Below are 27,025 nucleotides of genomic sequence, written 5' to 3'. Positions count from 1 at the left end.
TTTTTTTTTTTTTTTATCAATATAACATTCAGAAATTTGATTGGGAAATAAACCATTTTTACATAGAGTATTGGACATCTACAAAACAAGAACATTTGACCTCATTTCACACAAAGCACTACATTTTTACATATACAACAGTATCATAATCACTAAACATCAAAATAACAACACTTATACACACACATATAAATATACATATAAATACGTACAACCTACACTCCTACATACATACATGCATACATCCATCCATACATTGCAATATACAAAACATTCTCAAAATAAATCCTTCCATTCCATACATCTTTAATCTTTGATTTCATTGTATAATTATTTTTTTACTGATAAAGCTTTCTCAAAAATATATCTGAATGCAAGAAACTGATCCAATCCATTTAAATTTAACTTTTTTTTTCTTCTGGAAATAGTATATATATAAAATTTAGTAAACAAAATTATAAAGTTAATGGGTAGAGGAGCATTTGCAGTAACTCCAAAAATTATTGTTTCCAACTTAAAATCAATGAATTTTCTTATTCTGCTCCCTTTTAAATCTTGCCATATCTTTAATGACTGTGGATATTCCCAGAATAGATGTTCTGTAGTTTCTATTTGTAATTGCCACATATTACAGATATTGTCATTAGACATCCCAATAGTGTTTAAATAATTTTTAAGTGGGGGGATACAATTTTGTAATCTGTATGGAAACCATTGCAGTGTTGCGTCTCTTNACTTTTTGTAAATTTAATATTTTTGATATCAGTATCGGACAGAAAACCATAAAAAAGGAACAGCCAGAACTCCAGCCTACACACAAACTTCAAAGGTTCGACTTGCGCCGATCAGCTGATTTGTTAAAACGAAAAAACCCACTATAATCTAATAATAAACAACGCTTGGTATTCCTTTCATTTTTGAAAGTTGATCTTATTTCATGTTTTTTGCATTGAACGCCGCAAACTATATATTTAGTAAAAGTTTATGTCCGCACTATTTCAAACAACGGTCACCATAGTAACCAACCAGGGCATTCGTCGGCCGAGCATCCCGTCGGCGGTGGGCAGTGCTCATTTGAAGTTGAATGTAAATCCGTGGGAATGTGCTGTTTGCCTGAAATCCTGCTGAGGTAAATGAAGATAACGTGGTGGATGAAGTGCCCTGTGTCATTACAAAGTTCTCTGATGTACTAGTTGATGTCACGGGGACTACCCAGACAGACGTTTGGGTGTTCGAAAGTTCGTGACCACAAATGCGAGGAACCGATGGCGAGTCGTCATTACACATTATGTCCCGCGATGGAGTAGCCGAGATAGTGTGAGGCACTTATATACCCGTAAAAAGTGTTCTGGATTACCGTCCGAGTGCATAGGTAGTGGTTGAATAGTTTTTCAGCGGTCGAATCCGTTTTTGATATCAACAATTGAAGCTAGTGGAATACATGCGTTTTGTTGGGGCTTCACTGCTGTAGAGGAAAACCCACCCTGATATTTTTTTGGTTTTGTGTTATGATTGATTGTTGCATAGCTCGTCTGAAATGAATTCAAAAGAATTAACTCGCAGCTGTTCGTGGAACTCAAGTCCCCTGGTCACAAAATGGATAGCCAGGTTGTACCATACGTTCTGTCGGAGGATGTAAGGGGAGAATACCCCCACCCCCTTGGAGGTAAGTCGATATCTGTGTTAAATGTAGGGGCGATATAATTTCCTTGTGTGCCGTTGGACGAGCCACCCCAGTCCTCGTACGCTCTTTTAACAGGCCGTCTAGTGTACGATTCGCTTTTTTGAAATTTACCCCGCGAACAATATCAATATTCCGACATGACCAATTGATAAGTGTATTTCTATGGGTATTCCTCGGCCTGGTTCGCTTGCTTGTTTTCTGCCCGTTGCTTTGTGTTTTTAGGCTTCGCCTCGCAATACAATTTCGCGAGGATATGCGAGGTCTTCCTGACTAACGCTTGCTAGGTCCAAGTCTGTCCCAAAGACTTCTTGGTTCAAATCTAAATGTAAAAAAAAAAATCTTCTTTCGCCTGTGGATTTGGAAAAAGAGCGTCATTTGTGTGATGGTTTAAATGGTTAGATAATTGCTTTATATCAAAATTGCAATTACTGATTCATTTTACCAGTTCTGTATAACAGAACGTTTTACACGGATCGACAAATTCAACAATTTCCAAATCTGATTTTTTAATCCATTTAACTGTTTAATAGCTGACATGATTTATTTATCTTGGAATATTTTCAATTCCCAGATTGTATTTCCCTTAGTGACGGCAGATTGGTTGGCCCTTTCTAGCATTTTTTGTGTCTCAAGTGAAATAGATTTCCATTTAACACAATGGTGCACCATTTATGTGTTTATTATTATTTCTCGCAACTACGTTATCTCGGAGAAGGGGAGATAACTATTCTCAGAAACGGTACTATGCGTAGTAATATGAAGTGGTCATTGTGTGTGAAATCAGCTGACTGGTTGCACGAGAATCGTTGTATTCATAGTGTATTCATAGTCTAATGGCAGCTGTTTTCAGTTGGTAGATTCATATACAGAACAAACATCAAGAATGTAAATATAACTTTATAGACGATACTATATAAACTTTTCCAATCTATATTTCAAAACCTTTCTTTCAATACCCATTTTCTTTCAGGTGTATTTACTAATTTAATTTTAATATTTAATATGTCATATATGTCTTTACAACTTCTTTTTTTATGACAATATTAATATGACTTGGTATGAAGGGCCTCTCCAGAGTGATTTCTGCAGTTGGGTTATAATTTAATTGTATACAATATTGCCTAATGGACTGGCATATACTGTGATAAATCAAGCAATTCTCAGAGATTATATTGTAATTCAGTTTAAAATTTACAAAAGTTAAAAATTGCCAATACCAAAAAGTGGGTTATACCAGATAGGGAGAGTTAAGACCTGCTTAAGATATTTTACTTGTATTACTTCGGAAACATTTACCCATGCCTGAAAAACATCCTTCGAGAACATATTTCCTGTCTTAACATTTTTGATAAAGTTAATTTCCATATCTGATATATTTTCTACTGGAAAGTGCTCTGCTTCAAAAATATGAATCCAACTTTTACCATTATTTTTCAGTTATCTTATCCACGTGAACGAAATTATTGATGTTAATCAGTTTAAGGCCTCCTCTTGCATACTAGTATAGTATTTCGTTTCATTTTGTGAACAGGAGATTGCCAAAAGAAGTTTTAAAATGTAGTGTTCTGTCGCTGAATAAAAGTGCTGGTTGGTGTAGGAATGCATTGACCAGATGATTACGTTGTGGTATAATCATTGATTTCAATACTACAATACGACCAATAGGGGTTGAAATCCTGCGTGACTATTAGGTTATACTCTTTTTTACATTTTAAGGGCTTTCACATAATTCAATCTTTTAATATTCAAAGTTAACTGAAAAATGAATACCTAGCATATCAAATCCCCCCCCCCACATTTCAATTTCCATTTACGATGGTAGACATCTGCGATTAATTTCTTGCTGCCAATCCAAATAACTTTTGTGTTAACATTATTAACTTTTAGACCTGACATTTTACCGAAACAATCTAAAGTATTCAAAGCTTCATTTGATGAGTTTCTTGATTCATCTAAAATTATTGAGATGTCATCTGCAAGAGAGTTTATAATCTTTATGTTTTATTTGAATATCCTGGTATAATTTTTTTTCTACCAGAATCGATAATATTTCAGCTACTAGCTATAGTAAGAGCAGATACGGGGAGACTGGATCACCTTGTCGACTTCCACTGTATATAAAAGAAATCAGACAGTATACAATTTTGTGTTATTGCAGAAAAAGCATTTTTTATATTAAGTTTTGATTCATTTCTTAATGCTTTCACCAAAAATAGAATAAATCAATTATCATGTATACAAAATTCCATGAAATCGAATCAAATCTTTTTCTAAATAAGGAATATTAGAAGCCTAGGTATATTGTTTAATTCAGTATAATTCATAAAGTCATAAATTGGTCTAGTATTTTTACACCGTTACATCTACCATTTTAAAAAACTGTTTGTGTCTCGGAAATAATCTGGTCTAGAACTGATTTAAGTCTGTTGGCTATACAAGCTGATGCTAGTTTATATACAATATTTAGTAAAGTAATTGGTCTCCAGTTTTTCATAAAATGTCTAAGCTTATCACCCTTTGGAATACAAGTTATAATTCCCTGTCTTTGTATAATTGATAGTTTACCATTATTATAAATAAGATTAATTAGATATAACAATAAAAATATTAAATACTTACATTTCAACCAATGGTTTATTTAAATTGATAACTACTGCATATATTATAAAATTTGCAAAACATTTATTTATGCTTATCAAAGTTAGGTTGACCTTAGTGCAATTAAGTGTAATAACTTGCAAATACAGATAAAATACTAGACTCATTATTAAAATCAGTGATCAGGACCAAATTATCATTACATGTAGTTACACAATATGTCGGTGGCTTGCTTTACAATACACCGAGTCGTCTGTGTGTCGACGTCAACAGACAGGTTTCGGATCAGTAGAACCAATGCCTGTGTATTTAAATATAATAGAGGTTTACGTAAGTCAACTCTCACCAGAACCAATGAAAACGCATTAAAATAGAATAGAAGTTTAGGAGTGTTACAAACTATCTATACTTTATTGAAAGACATTATTCAGTAGTTAGTGATAAAACAAGGTACACCGATGAGCGTCGATATATGTAACTGTAATTTTCATTCACAATAATTGTTCATAAACATCAGAGACACTAATGTTTTTAATTATTGGCTACTTTAAGTCATTATTATAATATAATTCCATAAACATTTGTTGCCACCTGTGTATTATTTACATTGTATATTGAGAGGGGTTACATATATTGAAATGAAATATGTAACTGTACCCGAGGTGACTTGGTCCAACACAAAAAGGGACAAAAACTACTGTCCTTATGGTAGAAGAAGAATTTCAAAGGTCTACCTCTATTTTTTCTTATTCGGACCTACCCCTCTGCCCCTAGGGGAGCATCGTTACCAATTAAACGACATTGAGCCCCACTGGCCCAAGGATGCTGGAGACTAAATAAAGATAAAATCCCTTTATCCCTACGCTAAAAAAACGAATTTAACTGTTTTACCTCTATTTCCCTTATTGGGCCCCTCTCCTTTTTTCTCTATGGGGCACACCCACCGTTTTAACAGAATTGAATGCCCTTTTCTAACGGATGTTCCAGACCAAATTGGTATAAAATACTTTGATCCCTATGGTAGAAGAAGGATTTTAAATGTTTACCTCTGTTTCTCTTATTTGGACCCATCGCTCTGCTCTAAGGTGAGTCATACCCACCGTTTATACAAAATTGAGTCTTCTTGATCGAAGATGTTCTAGATTAAATTATGATAAAATCCCTTCATACCTATGGTATAAGAAGGATTTAAAAATAATACCTCTATTTCCCCTTTTGGGGCCCATTTCTTTGCCAACATGGAGGCTACACTCACCATTTATTTCCTCTATTTGACCCCGCTGCTCTGTCCCATGGGGGGGGGGGGGCACCCACCATTTATAAAAAATTTAGTTCCCTTGGCCTAAGGATGCTCTAGACCAAATTAAGTTAGAATTCACTGAGCCGCCCAGGACTAGCATTGTTTTAAGGGAAAAGTTGGCGGACGGACGGACGACAGAAGACAGGCGTCAGACAGACGACGAACGGACGACGGATGATGGACGCTGCGCCATGGCATAAGATCACTTGACCTTCGGGAAGGTGAGCTAAAAACAGCCGTTCACCAGAACTTGCCTTCGACCTGAATCATAATGCGACTTACCTTATTCTTCGGAAATGAAAAGTAAAACTATGTAATATGATTATATAACAGATAACGTGCATTCTCTTTAGAAATCCTAATAACTCCTAATAACTTTGAGAAAATTTTGATTAAGTATAACGTACCTTTCCTTGATGCTGGATGCTTGTTATTTTGCAGTTGCCACAGAGTTCTCTTTTATCTCAGGAAAACCTAAAAAAATATATACATATACGTTAATCAAATACACGTAACAGCATCTGTAAAATGCGTTTAAAATCATTATGAAAGCAAAAACCATAACAAAGTCAGTAGAAAGAAAATGTTGTGCTTATTTCGTACACAGAAAAGGAAAACGTCATACAATCGTATCCAATACTTTGCGAAGTAAATCGATTACGAGTACATGTCTCGTCAACTATTGATACTATATTAAAGTAGCATTACCATCAATGTGTATTAAACATTGATATTTATCAATTTAAGATGTCGCATATTATCCTACATCCGCATTGGTTGGATCATAATTATTCAGAGGTCGACGATTTGTGAAATAGACTCGATAATTCTAGTTTCAAAAAGCAGCAGGTCAATATTCACCTGTGTCGTCATTTCAATTGTAAAGTCACAATGCTCTCTGCAAAATGCAATACTTTCCTCCGTACAATTTCCAAACGTTCCTTTTTGTTTAGTAATTAAATTTATATTTAGCATATCATAAAGTAATTTACTTTATTTACTCTTATTCCGGAAAGTTTATGAATATATGGACCTGAAAAAGCGATATTGACCTCTATTTCGTTGCTGTTATTACAATTTCGCAGGTCCATATATTCAAATATTCACTTAAGCAAAAGTCTAAACTTGATAATTATTATATACATAGAGTATTGATACACAGGTAGCATCCATCATACTTAGGACAGGCTATGAGTACTGATAACCTATTAGATGTGGAGTATATCAGGCAATGCTAATCTAGATAAAGGATTTAATTTACCCAACATATACAAACTTAATGTCTCGTGTACTTCATAAACAAGATAATACCGAAGTGTGGAACCGTTAACCGAACTCTAAATCGATGAAGATGAACAGAAGAATATAAGGAGTATTTTTTCGCATTCAAACCAACAGAACAAGCCCGGAAACCATGAAATGTCGTTTGGACTGGCCACCATTTTGAAATATCAATTTTTCCCTTGAGAGTTTTAGACGAAAACAAATCAGTCAGCCAGATTAAGCATATCCTATACTTGCAAACAATGCTTGCGCAGAGAAATTAATCACATGTTTTTAACGTGTACAGTAAATATATCGTAAAAGGTTTTAATTTCATCACGTCGCCTTTTCCGCTTTGCGGCGTCGGAGAGTTCCAAATTCGTGACGTCACGTCATTGTTGAGCCATTGTGACGTCACGTTTAATAGAATCTCTCACCCCCTTAGGGGTGGAATAGGGAATCTCAACCCGTTGGGGAAGATTATTAAGTTGCCAAACACGAGGCTCTGCCGAGTGTTTGGCAACTTAAGAATCTTTCCCCGAGGGTTGATATTCCCCTATCTCACCAACAAGGGGGTGCATGATTATTTTTCTCTTACCCTGTACTCCCATTGTGTATCATATTCACAATGTAATGATAACGTTACATGCTAAATTCAGGGTGGACGTGACGTTGATTGACACAAGACACAAAAATGAGCATAATTAATAATTATGATATATAAACAATAATATCAAGTATATAAAGTGATTATTTTTCTCTTACCCTGTACTATCATTGTGTATCATATTTACAATGCAATGTTAACGTTACATGATACAAAAATGATATATAAACAATAATGTCAATTATACAAAGTGAGAACCGGGTTAACGTAAGGACAACGTAATTACAAGTCACAATCATAATCATAATTTATGACTCTTATATATAGACATAATCCTTTTTACAAAACATGCTTGAATTATAATCTTGAGATAAATTCTAAAAACTTTCAAATGTATCTAGTATTACCTGTCGTGATAGGCTTTAAATTAGTTTCAACTTCGTTTGAAGCAAAACATAAATGGAGAGATTCATCCATTCGCTAAATTGTAAGTATCGTTCAGGTAGGAGTATTATTCCCTTCGTATGTGTTAATGTCTTTGACTCTTGTCTATGCTGGCTAGTGTATTGATAAGGCTAGTGTATTGCACACTGTGCTAACTGATAATAAGTTTGATCAATGGAAGCTTTTGTCATGTGTATATCTTATTTAAGTTATTATTTCACTTTCAATTAAAGAGGTATTCCAGCCTGTCATATTCGTCATAAATAAACACTACAGACAAAGATATGAAAGGTAACAAGACCACTGTGCTGATTTCAATAGTGACTTAAACCCGAAATCAGGATCCAAATAGACATTAAATCCAATTAACCTAACACACTATTTATGTAGTCATGCTGTTCTATGGTGTACAATTAAGACAGCGATGTTTATTAGGAAGAGTGTACCGATAACGGTGTGTATTTGTCGGTCGTGGTTGTGCGGGGGTAGAGAAGTGACAGTCAGGTAATCCATTAAGCAGGGAGGAGAGATATATTATTACTCAGCAAAGATAAGTTGCTGACCCGTGGTCCTGCATTGGTGTAAATAGTGTATGATCTGACATCATGTTATCGACATGTTATCATGCATCCGGTACGTAGGAGCATATCCGCATCAAGTATACAAAGACAAACTGTCAAACTGTGTGATCATATATTCAAATTGTACTATCAGCCCTCCATTCACATACCAGTTACACGTTCAAAATAATGATTTATTTTATGTGAAATATGCAATATATTATATTTACTAAGCCAATCTGTTTTGTCTAATTGAATTTCTCTACTTCTGCATGTTTAAGCTTCATGAAGGACAATACATTAAACAGAGTTATTCTAAAGAAAACTTATTGAGCTATAATGGTTCATTCTATATATTCATATATTTACGTGTATACCAATGCATCGAACTGTTTCCGTACGAATATCGAATGCAGATATTAAACAGATGAGCAAATTACTCACCGTCAATACATGTTATTTCTTGTACTTGTAAAAACACTACTGAACGTTGAATTGTAGCTTTGATTTTATAGATTGTTAGGCCTATTACTCCAATTTAATTTGTTGATAATAAATCAAATTTTTTAAATGCAGGGACCCGCCTACCAGGATCTACTTAAGTGAAGTTTGTAGACGGAACGCATTATTTGTTGTAAGCGTTATGTATGTCTTGCAATAAATTACACGGTCAAGACAATATCACCTGATTTTGCACAACCATTCAATAATGTCGGTGAAGATTTTACAATAATCGCACTAGAAATGTATATCCTTGTTCAGACAAACATAGTACAGAGTATGTGGGCGACTGTTATTTATTACTCAAGAAGAAGGTCGATGTCGTTAATGAAAAGGATCTTATACGACCTGGGTGTATCGGGGTAAACAGTTTCAATGACGGAGTCGTGAAATATGACAATCAAGGAGGTCTGTCTCGCTGCACTATGTGTTTTCCTACTTTCCCTATTTACTGTAGTCTCCCCCTCAAATTCCCTTTGGTGTAGGTAAGTTAATCGGTTAGAGCGATAGTTTAACAATCAGAAGACCGGGGTTCGAATTTAAACTATGGCCCAATGAAGTTTTACACTCTAAACACTATTAACGATTATATTTTGTATGTTTCAACTTCATTTTTTTTCTCCCGTTGAAATGTTCGCTCAGGCAAATTTTCGTCCTCAATAACAGTCCCGCAAGGTATGTTTTTTTTAAATACTTCTTAATGTTCTTTGGCCGTGGTATGGGGATCCTTTAGGGAAAGTTCCTTTAACTGATATATTTTACAAACGCTTTATTCGTACATAACACAGGTATTGTAGCATTATGCAAAGTTGAAATTGATAAATAGCGCGAGTAATTAGGTTCACAGTCATTCTAACTCCACCATCTGTGCATTTACACGAGAGTCTTTAAATGATAACCTGTCACTCTTATATGTGTTTCACCATTACGTAAAACTGTGTGGTTGCGCGTTGCGTGTTGTCGCAATGATACCTTATTAATTTCTTTTTACCTGACAGATAATGCGCCAGTTTATATTACCACTTAACAAGTAGAATATGCAGTGAAATATATCTTCTAAACGAGACAGCCATTATTATAAATCAGTCAGCCGTTGAAACTGTAGAAACTCGTGAGACGGTTAAGCCTTATAATTGTATCGCTGGAAAGTTATGATGAATTGTTTACTTTTACTTTCTCGACAAAGGCTATGCGGCTATTTGTATTTCTAAAATAATGCTGAATAAATACTGAATAGCAATTGGATTCGCTGGGAAGGAATTCTTTTAAAAGTACGCTTGTGTTTAGATGTAAAAATCTTATACGATGTTTCGTATGGGCAAAACCTTTTCCAAAACAACTGTACAGACGATGTTGGGTAGCTACTGGTGTCGTTTATGTACCTTCATGACCACAATGGGTAATATTGCAAATTCCATATTTAAGTTGCGATGTCATTTGATTTAAAATCAATTTGATTGCATCAAAAATACAATGCTCCCATGATCACTATATTCGTGTATAGTACGATCTGATTAAATTTTCGGAGTACAAGAAGTTCTGTTCTGAAGTCTTTTATCGGTTATACGCTCTTTTCGGGAACAAAATCAATTACAACTGATAACAGAACATTTTTATTATATATATTTTATTTCTTTAAGGATAGACACATTTCCAATCCTTTATGTTAAAACTGTCTGTTACAATTGGATCGAGCTAACAGGTATCAACAATTTAAACTATTTAAACATTTACTTCATGTTGGTTAGTATGGATTATGAAATGTTTCTTGTTACACAACCAATAAGTGTTTCTATGTAACGTTTCGATGACTAGGACGGTATGTACTCTGTCACCTTAATCAGACAAATGACCAGTGAAGCGTATGCATACAAAGGTGTAAAATGTGAACGAGTTGTTCACTAACCGATGTCGATTCGGATACGCTGTAAGCGTATGTACAATATACACTTATTGCCCTGGTGTGAGGGAGACATGAAGAGTTGTTTCCCCGATAAAACTTGTTTACCGAGGGCGAAGCCCGAGGAAAACATGATTTATCAAGGTTGGAACAACATTTCTCAATGATGTGTTTTTGTTATATGTTCTAACACAGACTCCACAGACGGAATTTCGGAATAATAAAACAGTCATTGCCCTGGTGTGAGTGACACATGAAGAGTTGTTTAGCCGAGGGCGAAGCCCCAGGCAAACATGATTTATCAAGGGGAACAACTCTTCAGGTCTCCCTCACACAAGCGCAATGAGTGTTTCATTATTCCGAAATTATATCTGTGGAGTCTGTGTAAAAAACATATAACAAAAACACATCAAGATTAGGCAATGTAACAAGTCCCTGTGTTGTCACTGTTGTGACTGACCTGTTCGCCCTTATTTCATTAGGTCTGGTAGCATATATATACTACAAATACCTATCATTGCCAGTGTTTTGATTTTACATCAAATTAAAAAACTATAATAGCCCTTCAAGTTCTTCACCTGTTAGGAGGTGGAGTCTCCCGTTCGCAGCCATTGTCGGTGTTTGTGGTGTCGTCCGGAACATATTGGGCGTTAGAGAGTCTAACAAAGAGAGATAACTCGTTCGATTATGTGTGAGGAGTTCCGAGAGGAATACTCGACCAGGAAAATGGATCGCGTGCGGGAGACTCGATGTTTTTTAATCCTGGCATGGGATGTGGTTAAATCAATTAGACATGCAGTAAAATCGATGAGGAATAATAATAATTGTTATATTCGATTCAGTTTCGCTTTGTTTAATACTTGATCATAGATGTGCGAGAGTCTATGATCCCCCTCATCTTGAGTTATGCGGCGTAACCAGATGGTTTCCTTTATTAACCGCTTGAGCTGATTGTTTTCTCTGTTCAATACTTTGGAGTTATCCCAGTCAATCACATGATTCTACTGTGTGGCACGGTCTGTGATTGCCGATTTATTTATCTTGGACTCCGACTGCTTCCTTTCTGATGTGGTGAATTTCTTCCTTCTTGGGGTTATTTGTGAGGAAGAAACCAACGGTAAAATGTCCTCCCTGTACACTCCATTGGTAAGGAAAGAAGACGGAACCGTGAAGGTATTGGTCCATAGAAAAATGACCAATACGGAGGTATTGGTCCATAGAAAAATAACCCATACGGAGGTATTGGTCCATAGAAAAATGACCCATACGGACCAATACCTGAACTTCAAATCTCACCTTCCTTTGCACCAGAAGTTAGGCGTCGTACGCTTATTACTCAACAGATGTGATACTATAGTCAATTTTGGGTCCGCCTTGGTGAACACCGGAAAGATACAGAAACCCAAGAATGAAGGAAATTCACCAGATCAGAAAGGTAGCAGTCGAAGTCTCATATAAATAAATCGGCAATCACAGACCGTGCTACGCAGAAAATTCATACGAGTGACTGCAGAGTATTGCACAGAGAAATATCAATCTGCTAAAGCGGCAGATAGAGGAAGCCATTTGGATACGCCGCAGTCGGCTTATACTAAGATGAGGGGGATCATAGACTCTCGTACATAAATTGTCAAGTGTTAAACAAAGCGAAGCTGAATCTACGCTTACAGCGTATCCGAATCGACATCGATTTGTGGACAACTCGTACACATTTTACACCTTTGTATGCATACGCTTCACTGGTCATTTGTCTGATTAAGGTGACAAATTAAAGTACATACCATATTAGTCAGCGAAACGTCACATAAAAAACTCATTGGTTGTGTTACTATTGTCTATCTATGTTATCTACCATTAAATTGCCCTATCATGTATTGTAGATATTTTTAGAAATAATTTATGTTTGTGGTGTGATGTAGTTGTTAGTGTCGTGATACCTTAAAAGGTAGAATCAGTACTTTGATAAAATTCGGTCCCTTGTGTAGCTATTGTGTTAGGAGGGAAAACTTGTCCTTTTCAAAAGGTGAAAGCGAGGGTCAGTTCAGGACATTTGGGTGCCGACTGCAAGTAGTGACGGTGGTGGAAGGGTATCTGGACCCCGGACTCGTTGTTGGTCCCGGAGCGTTAAATAGTCCTGAGTATATTGCTAACTGATTTATGGAAGTAATATATATATATATATCAGTAAGGTAATGCTGAGTATATATAAGACTGTAATATAAACCCACCGAGGTGTACGTGAACATTATCAAGTGAACAGTACTAGTTTTGATCCATTGAAGAACATGTTGTGTGTTGAACAATACCCTAGTAAAGTGTTGTATCTACAACCAAGTTTGCTTGACATTACATATATAGTGGAGATAATTCTACAGTTTATAATAATGAACTGTATCTGCCACGGTTAACTTACCTGGGTAGTCCGTCATTCTATATATTAACATATGTTTATAGGCTAGGTCTACCGCAAATATACAGAGTATACAGTTTCGTATCTAGTACTTCTACATATTTCATAATGTATAGTTTGTATTTACCGTGAGTGAGTCGGAATGTGTAGCAACTTTTATATGTATTACTCTCAGGTAATTAAATTGTTCATTAAACTCAATATCTTTGTTGACTATATACATTATCAGAAACCTTAATTACAGTCATTCGTGACATGTGGACATTTTATTTTGAATAAAAAGTGATTTGTAAAATGTTTCACCAAACTTGCGACAACTGCTCTTTTGACTTAAATTAGCTACGCTCAAAATGGAAAAACAATGTAAGTGTTTGCAAACTAAAGTTTAAATATTTAATGCTGCATAGATATTAAAACTCAAACGGTCATATATATATTGCAAACTTAAATAAGTTCACATTAACACAACCGCCTATCTCTAAAAGAACACAAAAAGGTACTCACCTTATTACATGCAGGCTGTATGGGATTTGTTCAGGTTATGACAAAATGACAAGTAAGGGCGGTATTTATAGGTAATATTATACACAGCTTCGCGGACTTGTATGCTATGCGTCATGACAAACAGGAAAATATAATATATACCTGCTCAGAATCCGGGTAACATGCAGATCTTTTGTTGCATTGTTAAATGTGGCATCTATAAAAGTAAGTGCAGAAAAAACAGAATTCCGTAACACACCATATTGCACATTTATGATACATAATTTCAATACATTTTGGAAGCACAGTAGTCTAGTGGTAGGACGCCGGGCTCGTGACCTAAGGGTTGCGGGTTCGAGTCACGGCATGGCACTGTGTTGTATCTTTGAGCAGGATACTTTACTCCCGCTTGTTCCAGTCTACTCAGCTGTAAATGAGTACGTGGTTGGGCAGTGCTAGAATTGTAGAATGCTAGCTGTGAGCGCCGAAATTACAGCACCTGATGCATGTTCCCTAGGTTGTTGAAGTAAATATTGGGTGGTAGCAAAGGCCCTATAACCATGGATAATGATTTGTGAACCGCTTTGAGACGCCCCACGAACTAGGTTGTGACAAAGCGGAATATAACAACCTTGAATTATCATTATAATCAGAGTAAAAACTTGCGATTGAAATTTCGACGGATTGTTATATCAACATGGCATTCGTATGTATAGATGCATTCCGATACTGTAGGTGTTGATAACGTCAATACAGCCTTGTAAACCATCTTACAGGACTAAAACACACGAAGTTGGCAGTGTCTCACTCCATCAGATGTTATCTCGTAACATATGACAGGATGTCGAATCAGTATGATAGTCACATTAATGGAAATTGTGAAACAAAATTGCCATTAAACAACGATCAACAATTATTTTCAAACCCAAATAAGATGATAATGCAATAGTCGAAATATTGGACTAAGCAAAAGTGAATCTCTGAATTTTTCTCAAATTATAATGATGGCATTCACCAATGGGAGCTATCTATACAGGACACATTTAACAAAGGAACTGTGACTGTAAATAATGAAATAAAATACAGCAATAGTGACTTTCAGTAAAAAAGACTACTGACTGATATTAGTCTGAGTTGAGACTAACATCGACCAATATTGGTGAGACACCTGATCAGTAATAAGGTATAACTATGCAATATTATATTCTATATACGTCATATCTTCTTCCCTCAGAAAGATTTAACGTAATAATACTGTAGTAAAATATATAAAAATGAAAAAAAACACAACAATGAAAAACATATGCAGACCTTGTCATAGTTTAGATTAATGAATATCCTCTCTGTTATTTCATAGTAAAACAAGCTTGCTATATTTTGTCCATGTAAGTTGGATATACAATTAAAATATGAATATATATCAATTATCTCAACGCATCTGTATATGTGAATGCTAGATAGTGTAAATGTAAACTTAAGTAGTCAAGAGAAGTAACGATTTCAATTAACCTGTTCGGAAGGTATTATATGTTGTCTACAGTAAAACAATCCTACCGATTAACGTATGAGTAGGTTCATGAGGATTTGTGTGACCAGTAACTTGATACATGTACCTTTATTAACGTAATACACATGATAGCACCTATACAATTTGGTAACAGATTTATTTTCTCTAATGTCAAGTTATCAAAGTCATGCTGTTTTGTCCTTCTATGACTCATCAGTGGTGTTAGGGACCAGAAAGGTGGAAATCTATATTGTTACAATTAAACTAGTGTTGACACAGAAGGGAGGGTGTACAAACCCTATAATTGCATTTCAACTACTGTTTTATTTCATTTAATTACTAGTGAAATGTGCTATATTATTAAATTTGCAAAATATATATTTATGGTTCTCAAAGTTTAGTTGACCTTAGTGCAATTAAGGGCAATAACGTGCACTTACAGATAAAATGCTAGATTTATTATTAAACTCACACGAAAGCTAACTTCGTCTAGTTAAGGAGAAAATTTCATTACATGTAGTTACACAATACCCGAATCGTCTTTGTGTCGATGTCAACAGACAGGTTCCGGATCAGCAGAACCAATGACTGCATTTAAATAGAATATAAGTTTATGATTGGTTAAACAAATCCTGTTTACTTTCTTATCTGTATAATACACATATTTTTAAAGCTTGCAAATGACCTTCATATCATTTAAATTGAGTTAATGACGCAAACAAGACGTATTACCGACAAAAGCACTAGACCTTATACTTCCAGCACTGTTAGTGTGCGCGAGCAGTGAGCTCATTGCTTGAACACCCCTATCTTGTGCCAATTATCAAACACTTTGCAATAAATTATTTACCGTCAATAGTTACCTCCATTTTAAGAACACTGACAAATTATTCTCTAACGCAACAGCACATTACAGACAAATTTTACTGTTGACCTTTAGAGGGTTACTTGATCTACGATTTTGACCTTGATTGTACAGGCAGTAAACATTTTCAATAACAGTTAAACACTTGGTCATAAACCTAATTTAAATTAAGGAAATGTACATTGATATATCTGTACTGTTACTGTATGACCATATAATATAGATTGAACAGCTTTGAACAATGGTCAGCCTATGTGGAAATGAAAACGGAATAATGCATGCGAGTACCGATCAGTATCATTGTGCATACCTTCTTAAAATTTTGTCATTTGATTATTCAGTACATTACTGAAATGGTGAGTGAACCTATTGTAATACTGCATTAAGGTTAAATACTGTCTTTATAGAGTCGAATTCATGTCTGTTTCTCGTAAATGATGTCAATGCTTTACAATTTAAGTACATGAGTGTTACAAACTATCTATACTTTATTGAAAGACATTATTCAGTAGATAGTGATAAAACAAGGTACACCGATGAGTGTCGATATATGTAACCGTAATTTTCATTCACAATAATTATTCATAAACATCAGAGACATTAATATTTTTAGTTATTGGCTACTTTAAGTCATAATTCCAATTACATTTGTTGCCACCTGTGTATTATTTACATTGTATTTTGAGAGGGCTTACATATATTGAAAAGAAATATGTGACTGTACCCGAGGTGACTTGGTCCAACACAAAAAGGGACAAAAACTTATGTTTGATGTATTCACAAAGAAAGAAGGAAAAAGAAAGAGAAATATAGAAAGAAATAAGGGAAGAAAAAACAACAAAAGAATACCGAAGTACCAAGAAAGCCTCAATCCGAACTCAATATCGATAAAACTAGGGCATTATATGGACACCCTAGAATACACTTGAAACGAAAATAGGACCAGGCGTCCCGGAAGTGTAAGCGACTTCTGCTTCATCGATGAAACCCGCCATGTTCAATCAAGTGGAATCCAAGTTTGTGAGTCAAGGAGGAGAGAAAAAATTAAATAAAAGCCATAGTCTGATCTTAACCCGGAGTCAACTCATGAAGACGCTAAGAAATTTGAAAATTAAGTAACTAATTTGTACAATAGATGTTGATAATGTTTCCGTTTCATGTCAACCGAAAATCCTTGAAACTGAAGAAAGGCCCAGACCAACGTCAGAATAACGCGAGTAAAGTGATGTTACATCGGCGATATGGAAAAAGGGAGGTAACCAGGACAGTCCCCACATTTATCTTAATGACTACATTACAACCGAACTCGGTGTCATGATAGCCAGACCGTTTACATTACATTACTCGTTGTGTATTTAACTAAACACTAATACAGTAAAATACCCAAGATTTAATAACACGGACATGGTATCTACGTCATTCTACTTCCGGTTTATAACATCAATCACAACAAAAATAACATTCGACTTAGAAGATAGAGAGGAGAGTATGAGTAATACTTTACTGCAGGTGGAAATACACATAAATGGGTTTTTTATTTTACTTGCTGATCCTTGAGTTCTAATTATTGTGTTATTGAAGACACTACATATCGAACAGAATTTCAGATATAAAACACACACAAATCACCACCTGTTGGATATCCTTTATATATTACAATAAATTCACTAGAAATATAAAAGAATAAAAAATATTTCATAAACACATAACCTAAGGGTTGTTTTACATATAGAAAGTGAAAAATTGTAAAACAGTTCCTGTGCCTTTTTGTTTAATTATAATTATCAGTACAATTAAAACCCGTTATAATGCTACTTATTTAAAACTTATTGATACAGCCGATAATTCTTTTAAATTCCATTTCAGTTTAACCGTATCATTAATAATATTTTAACAATATTCCGAAACATTAGATTTAATATTTCATAACGAAAATAATTATCCAATCTTCTATATAAACTATACACGTTTAATAACCTTATTTTCTAAAGTAAGGTATGCCCTTTTAAGACAGAACCAGTTAATATTAACAAACTTCCCCTTTAAACAGATAAACTATCGGTGGCAGTAGATTATTACGACACATTACTGTTGTAAATAGACCACATAATTAAATGGGAACTCCGACGAGGTACATAGAGATTGTTTCTAGCAATACTGAAGGTTTAATGATATAATAAAAGCATAGCAAACCAACTGATCAGCCCTTGTTTAAAATGTATCTGAAAAAAATACACCCTTGCAATGACAAATAAAAAATCGTTATTATCTCGGGATTATTTAACCAATAATTGGTTAGGTTTAACTACCATAGCATTTGGTAAATACGCTAACGTATCAAACAACGAAATGGATTATAATAAAAAGTCGTCTTTATATTTTAAGTAACAATTTCAAGACAGTTCAATATATATATCAACATTGATTGTCGTACATGTATTATATATTAAAATTAATTATTAATAATAGTAACGTTACGCTATAAAATATCTTTTGGTATCTAAACAATTATTTATTTTACTTTGGTTATAACTAGTACTACAGACCCTGGACCGTTTTTCTTTACCAAAAGTGCGCTGCGTTTCCATCGCGTTTGCGTTGCGTTTCCGTTGCGTTTGCGTTGAGTTTCCGCTGCGTTTGGGTTGAGTTTGCGTTCCGTTTGCGTTCGTTTGGGATGCGTTTGCATTGACCGTTTGGTGTGCGTTTTAACTTAAGCGTTGAATGTGCGCTGAACATGCGTTTTGCTGGTTATGTAAGAAAACGATCGATGTGCAGGTTATTTTAAGAATATGTGAGTGCTGATTGTTTTTATATAAAAAATATGTGGATAATAAAGTTTGCAAATTAAAAACAAAATAAATAGACAAATAAAATAGATAAATACGTGAAATAATCGGTCGGAAGTTTAGCAATGACTTATATTTATATTCAAATATTTGGGCTGCGTCATGTGCTGATTGATGGATGCATGTCTATACACGTACCTTAATTGGCCAGTAAATTTTTAAGTAGAAAGTAATTGAGTAATTGGTTATTTGTATATTTTAAATATTTAATTTCCATTCTGATATCATTCTGTTCATATGAATATATGAATCAAATTACACTAAATCTACAAATACTTCCATCACTGATGGGCTGATGGTTTCGTAATGACACCAGGGTAGTCTGGATTGAAGATATATAATTAGTGCGTCTAAACGGCGAGTTTCATTTTATAAAATATTTGTAGTTTTATCTCTATGTGTGTATGGTTTTTCGTTAATTCAATTGTCTATATTGTGGGTTTTGTTTACGTCCAGGTCGAATTATGTAAGTCCTGTCACGGAATTAGATTGTTATCAAAGTCCGTGGTCCTGTGCTCGACACGCAATATGTATCAGGGGTGCTGCCTGCGAGGTTAGAGAGGTGCAAGGCCCCTGCCAACATTGACAATAAATTGACTTTGATTACGCCGTTGGCCTAGCAATTTTACTAGCTGTGTATTCGGTATTTCTTTAAGCTGAATTAAAAGGACATATTATTATTAATTTTTAATATTTGATAAAATGGTGATGAGTATTCATAAAAGAATTTAAAATATTGAACAGACTAATAAAGAACGTGTTTATGGTATTATCACGAATGGCAAAAACCGCCACAAATGAAAATAATATCAATAAATGATTAAATTGAATAAATAAAACAAATTAACTCATTAATTAAATGAAATAAAAATAATGAAATTAAATAAATAAATACAAATTAATTAATAAATCAATGAAATGAAATAAAAATATTGAAATAAATTAAATGAACATAATAACTTAAATAAAATATCTAAATAAATGCAGGAGGGTAAAGATGGTAAATTCGGGTAACATTTGTAGGTGACGTAGAAGGGTGTAGGTCGTAAAGGAAGTAAAGGTGATGTAGAAGGGTATAGGTGGTATAGGAGGTAAATGTGATGTACATATGCAGGAGGGTATAGGTGGTATAGGAAGTATATGTGATGTAGGGGGATATAGGTGGATATAGTTAATAAAGCTGATGTAGGATGGTATACGTGTTATAGGAAGTATTGGTGGTATTTCATTTCATCATATTTTATTGAGTAAACAATAGGATTGAACAGCAGGCTAGGCCTATATAAGTTCTCTCCTTTGGTTGACATGACAAAGACAAAGATGAATGAAATGGTTTGTAAGAAAATATTGATGCAAATCATATATAATAGGTAGCATAGACATATATATATATATAGCAGATGGTATAGGGGAGATAATTCCATGTATGTTTCAATTACATATAAATATTTAATTGATATTTTTAGCTATACAATGCTCATATTAAAAAGTCAATCATAATTAATTAGTAATAGGAAAGCAATGCCCTAATGATATATTAAACAGAGAAATTGCTACAATTGTTTTTTTGTTTTTTGTTTTGCAAGTCATTAGTGCCCCCTGTTCATACCCTGCTGCTGTTGCATGAAGTAGTTAGAAGTATAGAACCATTTAGTATCAATATATATATCATTGGTAGGAGTGATAAAAAGTAAGGGATACAACAACATCAAAATATGAAAAAATAAAATGAGGCAATTCAGCTAGAAGATTTTGATAATGTAGTATATGTGTAAGATGTATTGCCAGTGTTCTATGTGTAAATCTTTCATCCCATCGAGTTTCAGACAAAAAGTCTCTAACGGCCTTTACCGTTCACATATCATCCACTCGAGAAGAATCCAGATTAAACCACAGAACACTAAGCATTCAAACTTAGCACATTTATGTTTTACTTTATTGCACCCATCAGTAAAAACAGCTTACAAAGCTTAATCCCTTAGGTGTATAATATTAAAACATCAATGTAAATATAACAATCAGTAGAATCACATAATGGTTTAAGGACAGTAATTTTATCATTTATGACTATATATAACAAAATTTATAGATTGTTTTAATTAGTTAAACAAGTCTTCTTGTGTTGTATATATATTTTAGAACACTATCAAGTATAGATTTATTTTCAGTATTGTTTAACACAGTGCTTCCATTAAGAAGTGTTTTAGTATCAAGATTAACCGGACACACTTCAAAAATCTCATTTATTAAAGTTTGTCTCTCATTAGTATACATTGGACATTGTGAAAGATAATGTGTAGCAGTTTCATAAGCATCACCACACAGACAAGATGGAGACTCTTTCAAGTGATCTTTGAATAGATCATAGTTCAGGTTACTCGCCTCATTTCTCAGTTGACATAGGATTATGTTATCCTTTCTGCTTTCACAATTTTTAAATACATCCGAGATATCATTATTACAACATATTTTATTATACACCTTGGCCTTAAATTTATTAAGAGTAGGGGAATGTACTATATCATTTTCAAGTCCATTGAACTTGTTGCACATTACTGGGAAGAAGCTTTTAGCATAGGATTCTGTACGACATAGTGGTGGGTTAAACATTCTTACATTTCTTAGAGTATACCTATCATTTTCTGGGTTATGAGTAAGAGGATCAATTATGTCATGGAGGTATGTGGGTGATAAATTGTTAGTTATTTTATACATCTGAGTTAGCTTATGGTTCATCCTTCGATCAGACAGGGATTCCCAACCTAGTTCTTTATATAGAGTTTGGTGTGATGTACCTTTCCTTAGACCTGTGATAATCCTTGCAGCTTCTAGTTGTACAGATTCTAATAAATTTTTAAGATTGTCAGAGCAGTTGTCCCAGACAATATCTGCATATTCAAGCACTGGGCGGATAAATGTTGTATATATTTTGCATAGTGATTTCCTATCAATCTTATATTTCAGATACCTAAGTATTGTTATTCTTTTACTAGCCTTTTCATATATTAATTGAACATGGGTAGACCAAGTGCCATCTTCAGAAAAAGTTAATCCAAGATGTTTGTGATCATGGGCATTATCTACACAAGTATTAGAGAAATTAATTAGAGGATGGATAGGTTCTTTTTTTCTAGAAAAAATTAATGATTTGGTTTTAGAGGGGTTAAATTTAATGTCCCATGTACTAGCCCAGTTGTTAATTCTATCTAGGTCTTGGTTAAGATAATCTGCTGCTAGTTGTGGGTTTTCGTCTACGATGACATATAATGATGTATCGTCTGCAAACAGCTTAATGTTACTCTGGACTATATCAGTGATGTCATTAATGTATAATAGAAATAAAAAAGGACCGAGAACTGATCCCTGAGGAACACCGGCATTAACAACCCTAAAAGTAGAAAAATGACCTTCAGATAGAACTCTCTGCTTTCTATCTTCAAGATAATTCTCAAACCAGTTAAAAACATTGCCCGATATACCATATGCTTTTAGTTTATGTAGTAACCCTTTGTGCCAAACTCTATCAAAGGCCTTGCTGATGTCGCAGAATACAAACCTTAGTTCTTTCCCTTTATCCAGGTTGCTAATTATGGTGTGGTATATAGAGAGAAGTTGGTTTACTGTTGAATCACCTGGTTTAAAACCTGATTGGTCCTTGGAAAGTATATTATTAGTTGTTAAATAGTTATATAAATATTTGAATATAATTTTTTCTAGGATTTTACTAAAACATGATGTTACAGATATTGGTCGATAATTGGAATAATTATTTTTTAAACCATTCCCTTTGTATACAGCACTAACATTAGCCATCTTCCATGGCCCAGGTATGCACCCGTTAGATATAGTTTTGTTAAATAAAATTGTAAGTGGGAGTATTAAGGAAGGTTTTAACTTTTTTATGACTTTAGGTAATATGCCATCAGGTCCTGCTGGTTTATTTTCATTTAATATAGTAATTTGATCATCAACATCTTGCTCAGAGATTATTATGTTTTCTAACTTTGATAGAGTGGAAATATCTAATACTGGAGGTTCAGCAAGTGTATCTGATGTTGTGGCTATAGAAGTAAAATAGTCATTAAGGGCTTCAGCTTTATCAGTTGGATGTTGAATCAGTGTATTATTAACATTCAATGGTGGAATCGGTTCAGTTTTATTGTTAAAATTAGTTATGGATTTAGCAATTTTCCACCATTTATTAGGGGGCAAAGATTTAGTACTTAGAGACTTTTGAAGTTTATCAAGATAATAATGTTTTGCATCTCTTACCTGATTAATAACAGCATTCCTTATTTGCTTATATTTATTCCAATGCTCTATTTTGTCAGTATGTCTGGCTTTCTTATGTATCCTATTTCTTTGTCTCATCTTTAGCCTAATATTGGTATTCATCCATGGCTTGTCATCAGGTCGGATTGTAATAGTTTTACTAGGAATATATTTTGTCATCAGGTCAGTAATAGATTTAGTTAAAAACATACTAAATTCTTGGGTATCCATATCAGCAGCAATTAAGTTCCAGTCAATAACATTTAGTTCGTCATTCATAATATTATAGTCAGTATTGTTATACATCCATACAGTCTTTTTGTATGCTTTATGTTTGAAGATAGCATAACAAACTTCCATATATATAGGGGAGTGGTCACTACAGAAAGCAGGGTCAACATGAGTATTTTTCACTATGGAAGGATTATTTGTAAAGACAACATCTATAGAGGTTGCACTATCAGGTGTCACTCTAGTAGGTTTATTAATAATACTTTTTAGGTTGAATTTAGTTAAGAGTCTAGATAAGTGAGAAGTGGGTGGGGTTCTTAGCATATCAACATTTAAGTCACCAGTAATTAGTATATCCATGGAAGTTTCACTAGCTTTATCAAGGATTTGTTCAAATTTACTCCAGTATTCTATATTAGAATCAGGTCTATATATACATCCAAGCAGAAATTTATGATTTTGGATTAAGACTTCTATCCAAATCATTTCTATATGTTCATTTTCAAGATCATGTCTACGTTTAGTAAGAATATTGTTTTTATGATAGATAATAACACCACCACCATGCCCTGTTGTCCTATCTTTTCTATGAATTTCATCTGAGAATGACTCTAATTTAATATCAGAATTTGGGATTAGAGGGTTAAGGTGTGATTCAGTTATACATATTATGTCACTATCATGTAGTTGTGCTTCAATAACATCTATTTTATTTCTTATGGATCTAACATTAAGATGAACTATTTCTACATTCTGGAGTGGACCTGGATTCAGTTCAACATCCATACATTTAATCAGCAGTGTTTGCAGAAGTATTTGTAGATATGAGTTATTGTTGAATATTTTAGAATAAATGTATATAAATTGAATAGAAATACTGCATGGCCAAGTCATATGCCCTCGTAAGATGGATGTCCTATTCACAACAGATGAAAAAAGAATTTTAACCATTATCGTAAACAGTCAGTTTAGTGGGACATCCACGCTTAATAAGGGTTCGGGCAATACAACTAGCAGCAAAGCATGAGCATGGGCAGGGACTTGCAATGTATAGATCGTTGCTTAAACATATAATAGCATCAATATTAACAACAAACACAACAAACAAACTAAAATACAAATACATAAGAGGCATAATTCACACTTACAAGTTACATGCATCGTGGAATCAACCGCTTTGAAAAATATATATATAATCATATTTACAAAACGCTTGTACAGCTTAGTATGTGTGCAATTAAACACAAGCACTTGAGTGAACACGAATACGGTACGCTTACTATTAGATGGTCTGGGCGATAGCTAATTATATGTTCCTAGACGGACATCCTCAGGTTCAAAATATGCCAAAGTGCATCAAGGTAAAAACCAAACCGGTACAGCACTTAAATTACAGGGAATTAACAGTATGGTACTAGACACGTGTTGACATGTAGTCCACATGGATTATACATTTGGAACACTATTGCCTAAACATTACAGGTACGTGAAATAGTAGATAAGTATAAGGTCAGAGTAGGTTGACAAGATAATACAGAATTAAACAATGGTATTGAGATAGTAGCACTGGGTTATTATTGTGATTTTACCGTATTATGTGAACTGTATATGCTAGACACTATCCACTACGTATACTGGCCATGAATGTTCACCAAGCAAGCAAAAAAAATAAAAAAAAAAAAAAAAAAAAAAAATAGAAAATATGGATCTATAAAAATATATATAATTCAATTAATGTTTTGACAGGTTATACTAGCTCAAACACAATAAAATTATTTAATGTACATCATTACACAGCAAATAGTTGTTGTACATGTATTACTAAAGGTTACAGGTTGATTTTTCTTGTAAACTAGATTTCACAACCATGAATACAAACAGTAAATTGAGTAGATATTGATAATGGTCCAGTTGTACTGGACGCAAACTTGATATACATGTAGATATAGAAAACAATTATATGCATCTGGCTGTATAGACTATATAGAAATATACTTTTGGTGACTAATAGGTGTGGTAGCATAAATTTAGAGAAGCAGATCAATCATCATATTGATAGTAAGAAGTACAATAGTGATAAATGCTATTTGTTGAGCCATACACTTGTATATATATAGATCACATGTATTTCATGTACAGATAGGTAGACAGATACATTTTTACACAGAGAGACTTGGGGCATGTCAAAAAGCTACTTACATGTAGATAATAAGTATATGTCTATTTGATGCAGCACATGTTGAATAACAATAACAATCAACAATATTCACCCGTAACAGGCTATGTACACATACTGATATATGGCAAGGTTAATTACTTGGGCCCATCATGTATATATATAGGCACGTGTAAACACAAGGGTGCACATGTATATTTTGATACTATAATTATTGTGTACTAAATCCAGAGATTGTCGAAAATCGATTTTTGTTATTGTCTTTCATCACCGATTGACTTGACGGTTTGTTGTTCTGTTTGGGGGTCGAAGTATCCAGTGGCTTGAGGGGGGCAACATGTTTAGTGTTAGAGCTAGCAGCACTCAGTCGCGCGGAGCTGGAAGTAGTCGCGCCGATATGCGTAGACTTTTTGGGAGGAGGGTCGGGGTAGTTGGACATCTCTGATAGTTTGGTGAACTTGAAGCCTTTGCCTTTGGTGTCTCGCACGATAATACGGCCATCACGGGTGTATGCACGGTCAAAAGCACCAATACTTTTGAGATGTCGGGCCTTGGCAAATACAGCTGCACGCTGCTTGGTTAGTGCTTCATTAACATAGAATGGCGGTGGGACTGATGATGAAATGGATTCGGATGAGTCAGATTCCCTCCTTAAACCGAACACGGCAGATCTTGCCTGGTATATCTCCGCTCGCGTGCGGTACGATATAAATCGCACGATGATGTCGCGTGCAGGGCGATCAGCGGAATAGGGCCCAGCTGGTACCCTGTGGGATCTACTAATGTCTTCCTTGGTCACCATTACACCCAATGAGTCGTTACATGCGCTCACAATTAAATCATCGGTATCTTCACCGCTACTTTCAGATATACCTCGAAATTTGAGACATGTTCTTCTAGAGTATTGTTCCGCGTCGTCTACTCGTTCCTCAAGGGCAGCTATTTTAGCAGCCATGTCCGATATACCAAGTTGCGCCATCAGCGCACTCTTAAAAAGTTTTGAGTCCATTAATTGGGTAACAACCTCCTGAATGACAGCGGGGTCGTCAATGGATTGGATCGCCTCGACACCTTTACGAATCTTATTGGATAACACCGTAGCCATGATAACAATCTTGTAGATAGAGAAAATATATAATAATTGTTCGTCAAGATTCAAGATGGCGACCAACAATGTACACGATGGCCAGACAAAAAAACATCTATAAAGTCTCCAGAGCACACATTGGACAAAAAACCACTCAGATATCATATGCATTTTTGTCTATAGATGGTACATGAAAGTCAAAGTATTGGAATGCACATACTCTTAGCCATTGATGGCGGTGATTCCACTTCGGATAAGGTCAGACCATTTTAACACGTCCTGGTCAGTCAA

The 27,025-nt window shown here is 34.5% G+C and overlaps 2 protein-coding genes across 4 annotated transcripts in view; both read right to left on the bottom strand.

Moving 5' to 3' along the window:
- Positions 1–13,878, bottom strand: part of LOC110457385 — a 61,940-nt gene extending 48,062 nt beyond the window's left edge. For 2 of the 3 annotated variants that reach the window (XM_021508635.1, XM_021508633.1), the window contains exons 1-2: positions 13,772–13,876; positions 5,990–6,056 (exon numbers count right to left, since the gene is read on the bottom strand). The gene's annotated coding sequence lies outside the window, so the exon portion shown is untranslated. Of the gene's footprint in view, positions 1–5,989; positions 6,057–13,771 lie in introns of all 3 variants that reach the window. The other variant, XM_021508634.1, reaches the window with a different exon arrangement.
- Positions 13,879–21,079: 7,201 nt separating this feature from the next.
- On the bottom strand, positions 21,080–25,152 carry LOC110457386. The gene is made up of 2 exons (XM_021508637.1): positions 23,455–25,152; positions 21,080–21,787 (listed from the first exon to the last, which is right to left on the bottom strand). Exons 1-2 carry the CDS (start codon positions 24,420–24,422, stop codon positions 21,739–21,741), a joined length of 1,017 nt encoding a protein of 338 aa, XP_021364312.1. The 5' UTR covers positions 24,423–25,152; the 3' UTR covers positions 21,080–21,738.
- Between the last annotated feature and the right edge of the window lie 1,873 nt (positions 25,153–27,025).

This window comes from Mizuhopecten yessoensis, unplaced genomic scaffold, assembly GCF_002113885.1.
Source record: "Mizuhopecten yessoensis strain PY_sf001 unplaced genomic scaffold, ASM211388v2 scaffold9109, whole genome shotgun sequence".
Taxonomy (NCBI): Eukaryota; Metazoa; Mollusca; class Bivalvia; order Pectinida; family Pectinidae; genus Mizuhopecten; species Mizuhopecten yessoensis.
The sequence above is the reverse complement of the archived record's forward strand: the minus strand, read 5'-3'. Positions and strand labels throughout refer to the sequence as shown.

Excerpts from the sequence above, each read along its gene's own strand:
- LOC110457386 (XM_021508637.1), bottom strand. The coding sequence starts at position 24,422 with ATGGTTAAAATTCTTTTTTCATCTGTTGTGAATAGGACATCCATCTTA. Across the intron at positions 21,788-23,454 it reads GATATGGATACCCAAGAATT|GGATTATCACAGGTCTAAGG; the intron begins TAGTATGTTTTT and ends TAGAAGCTGCAA.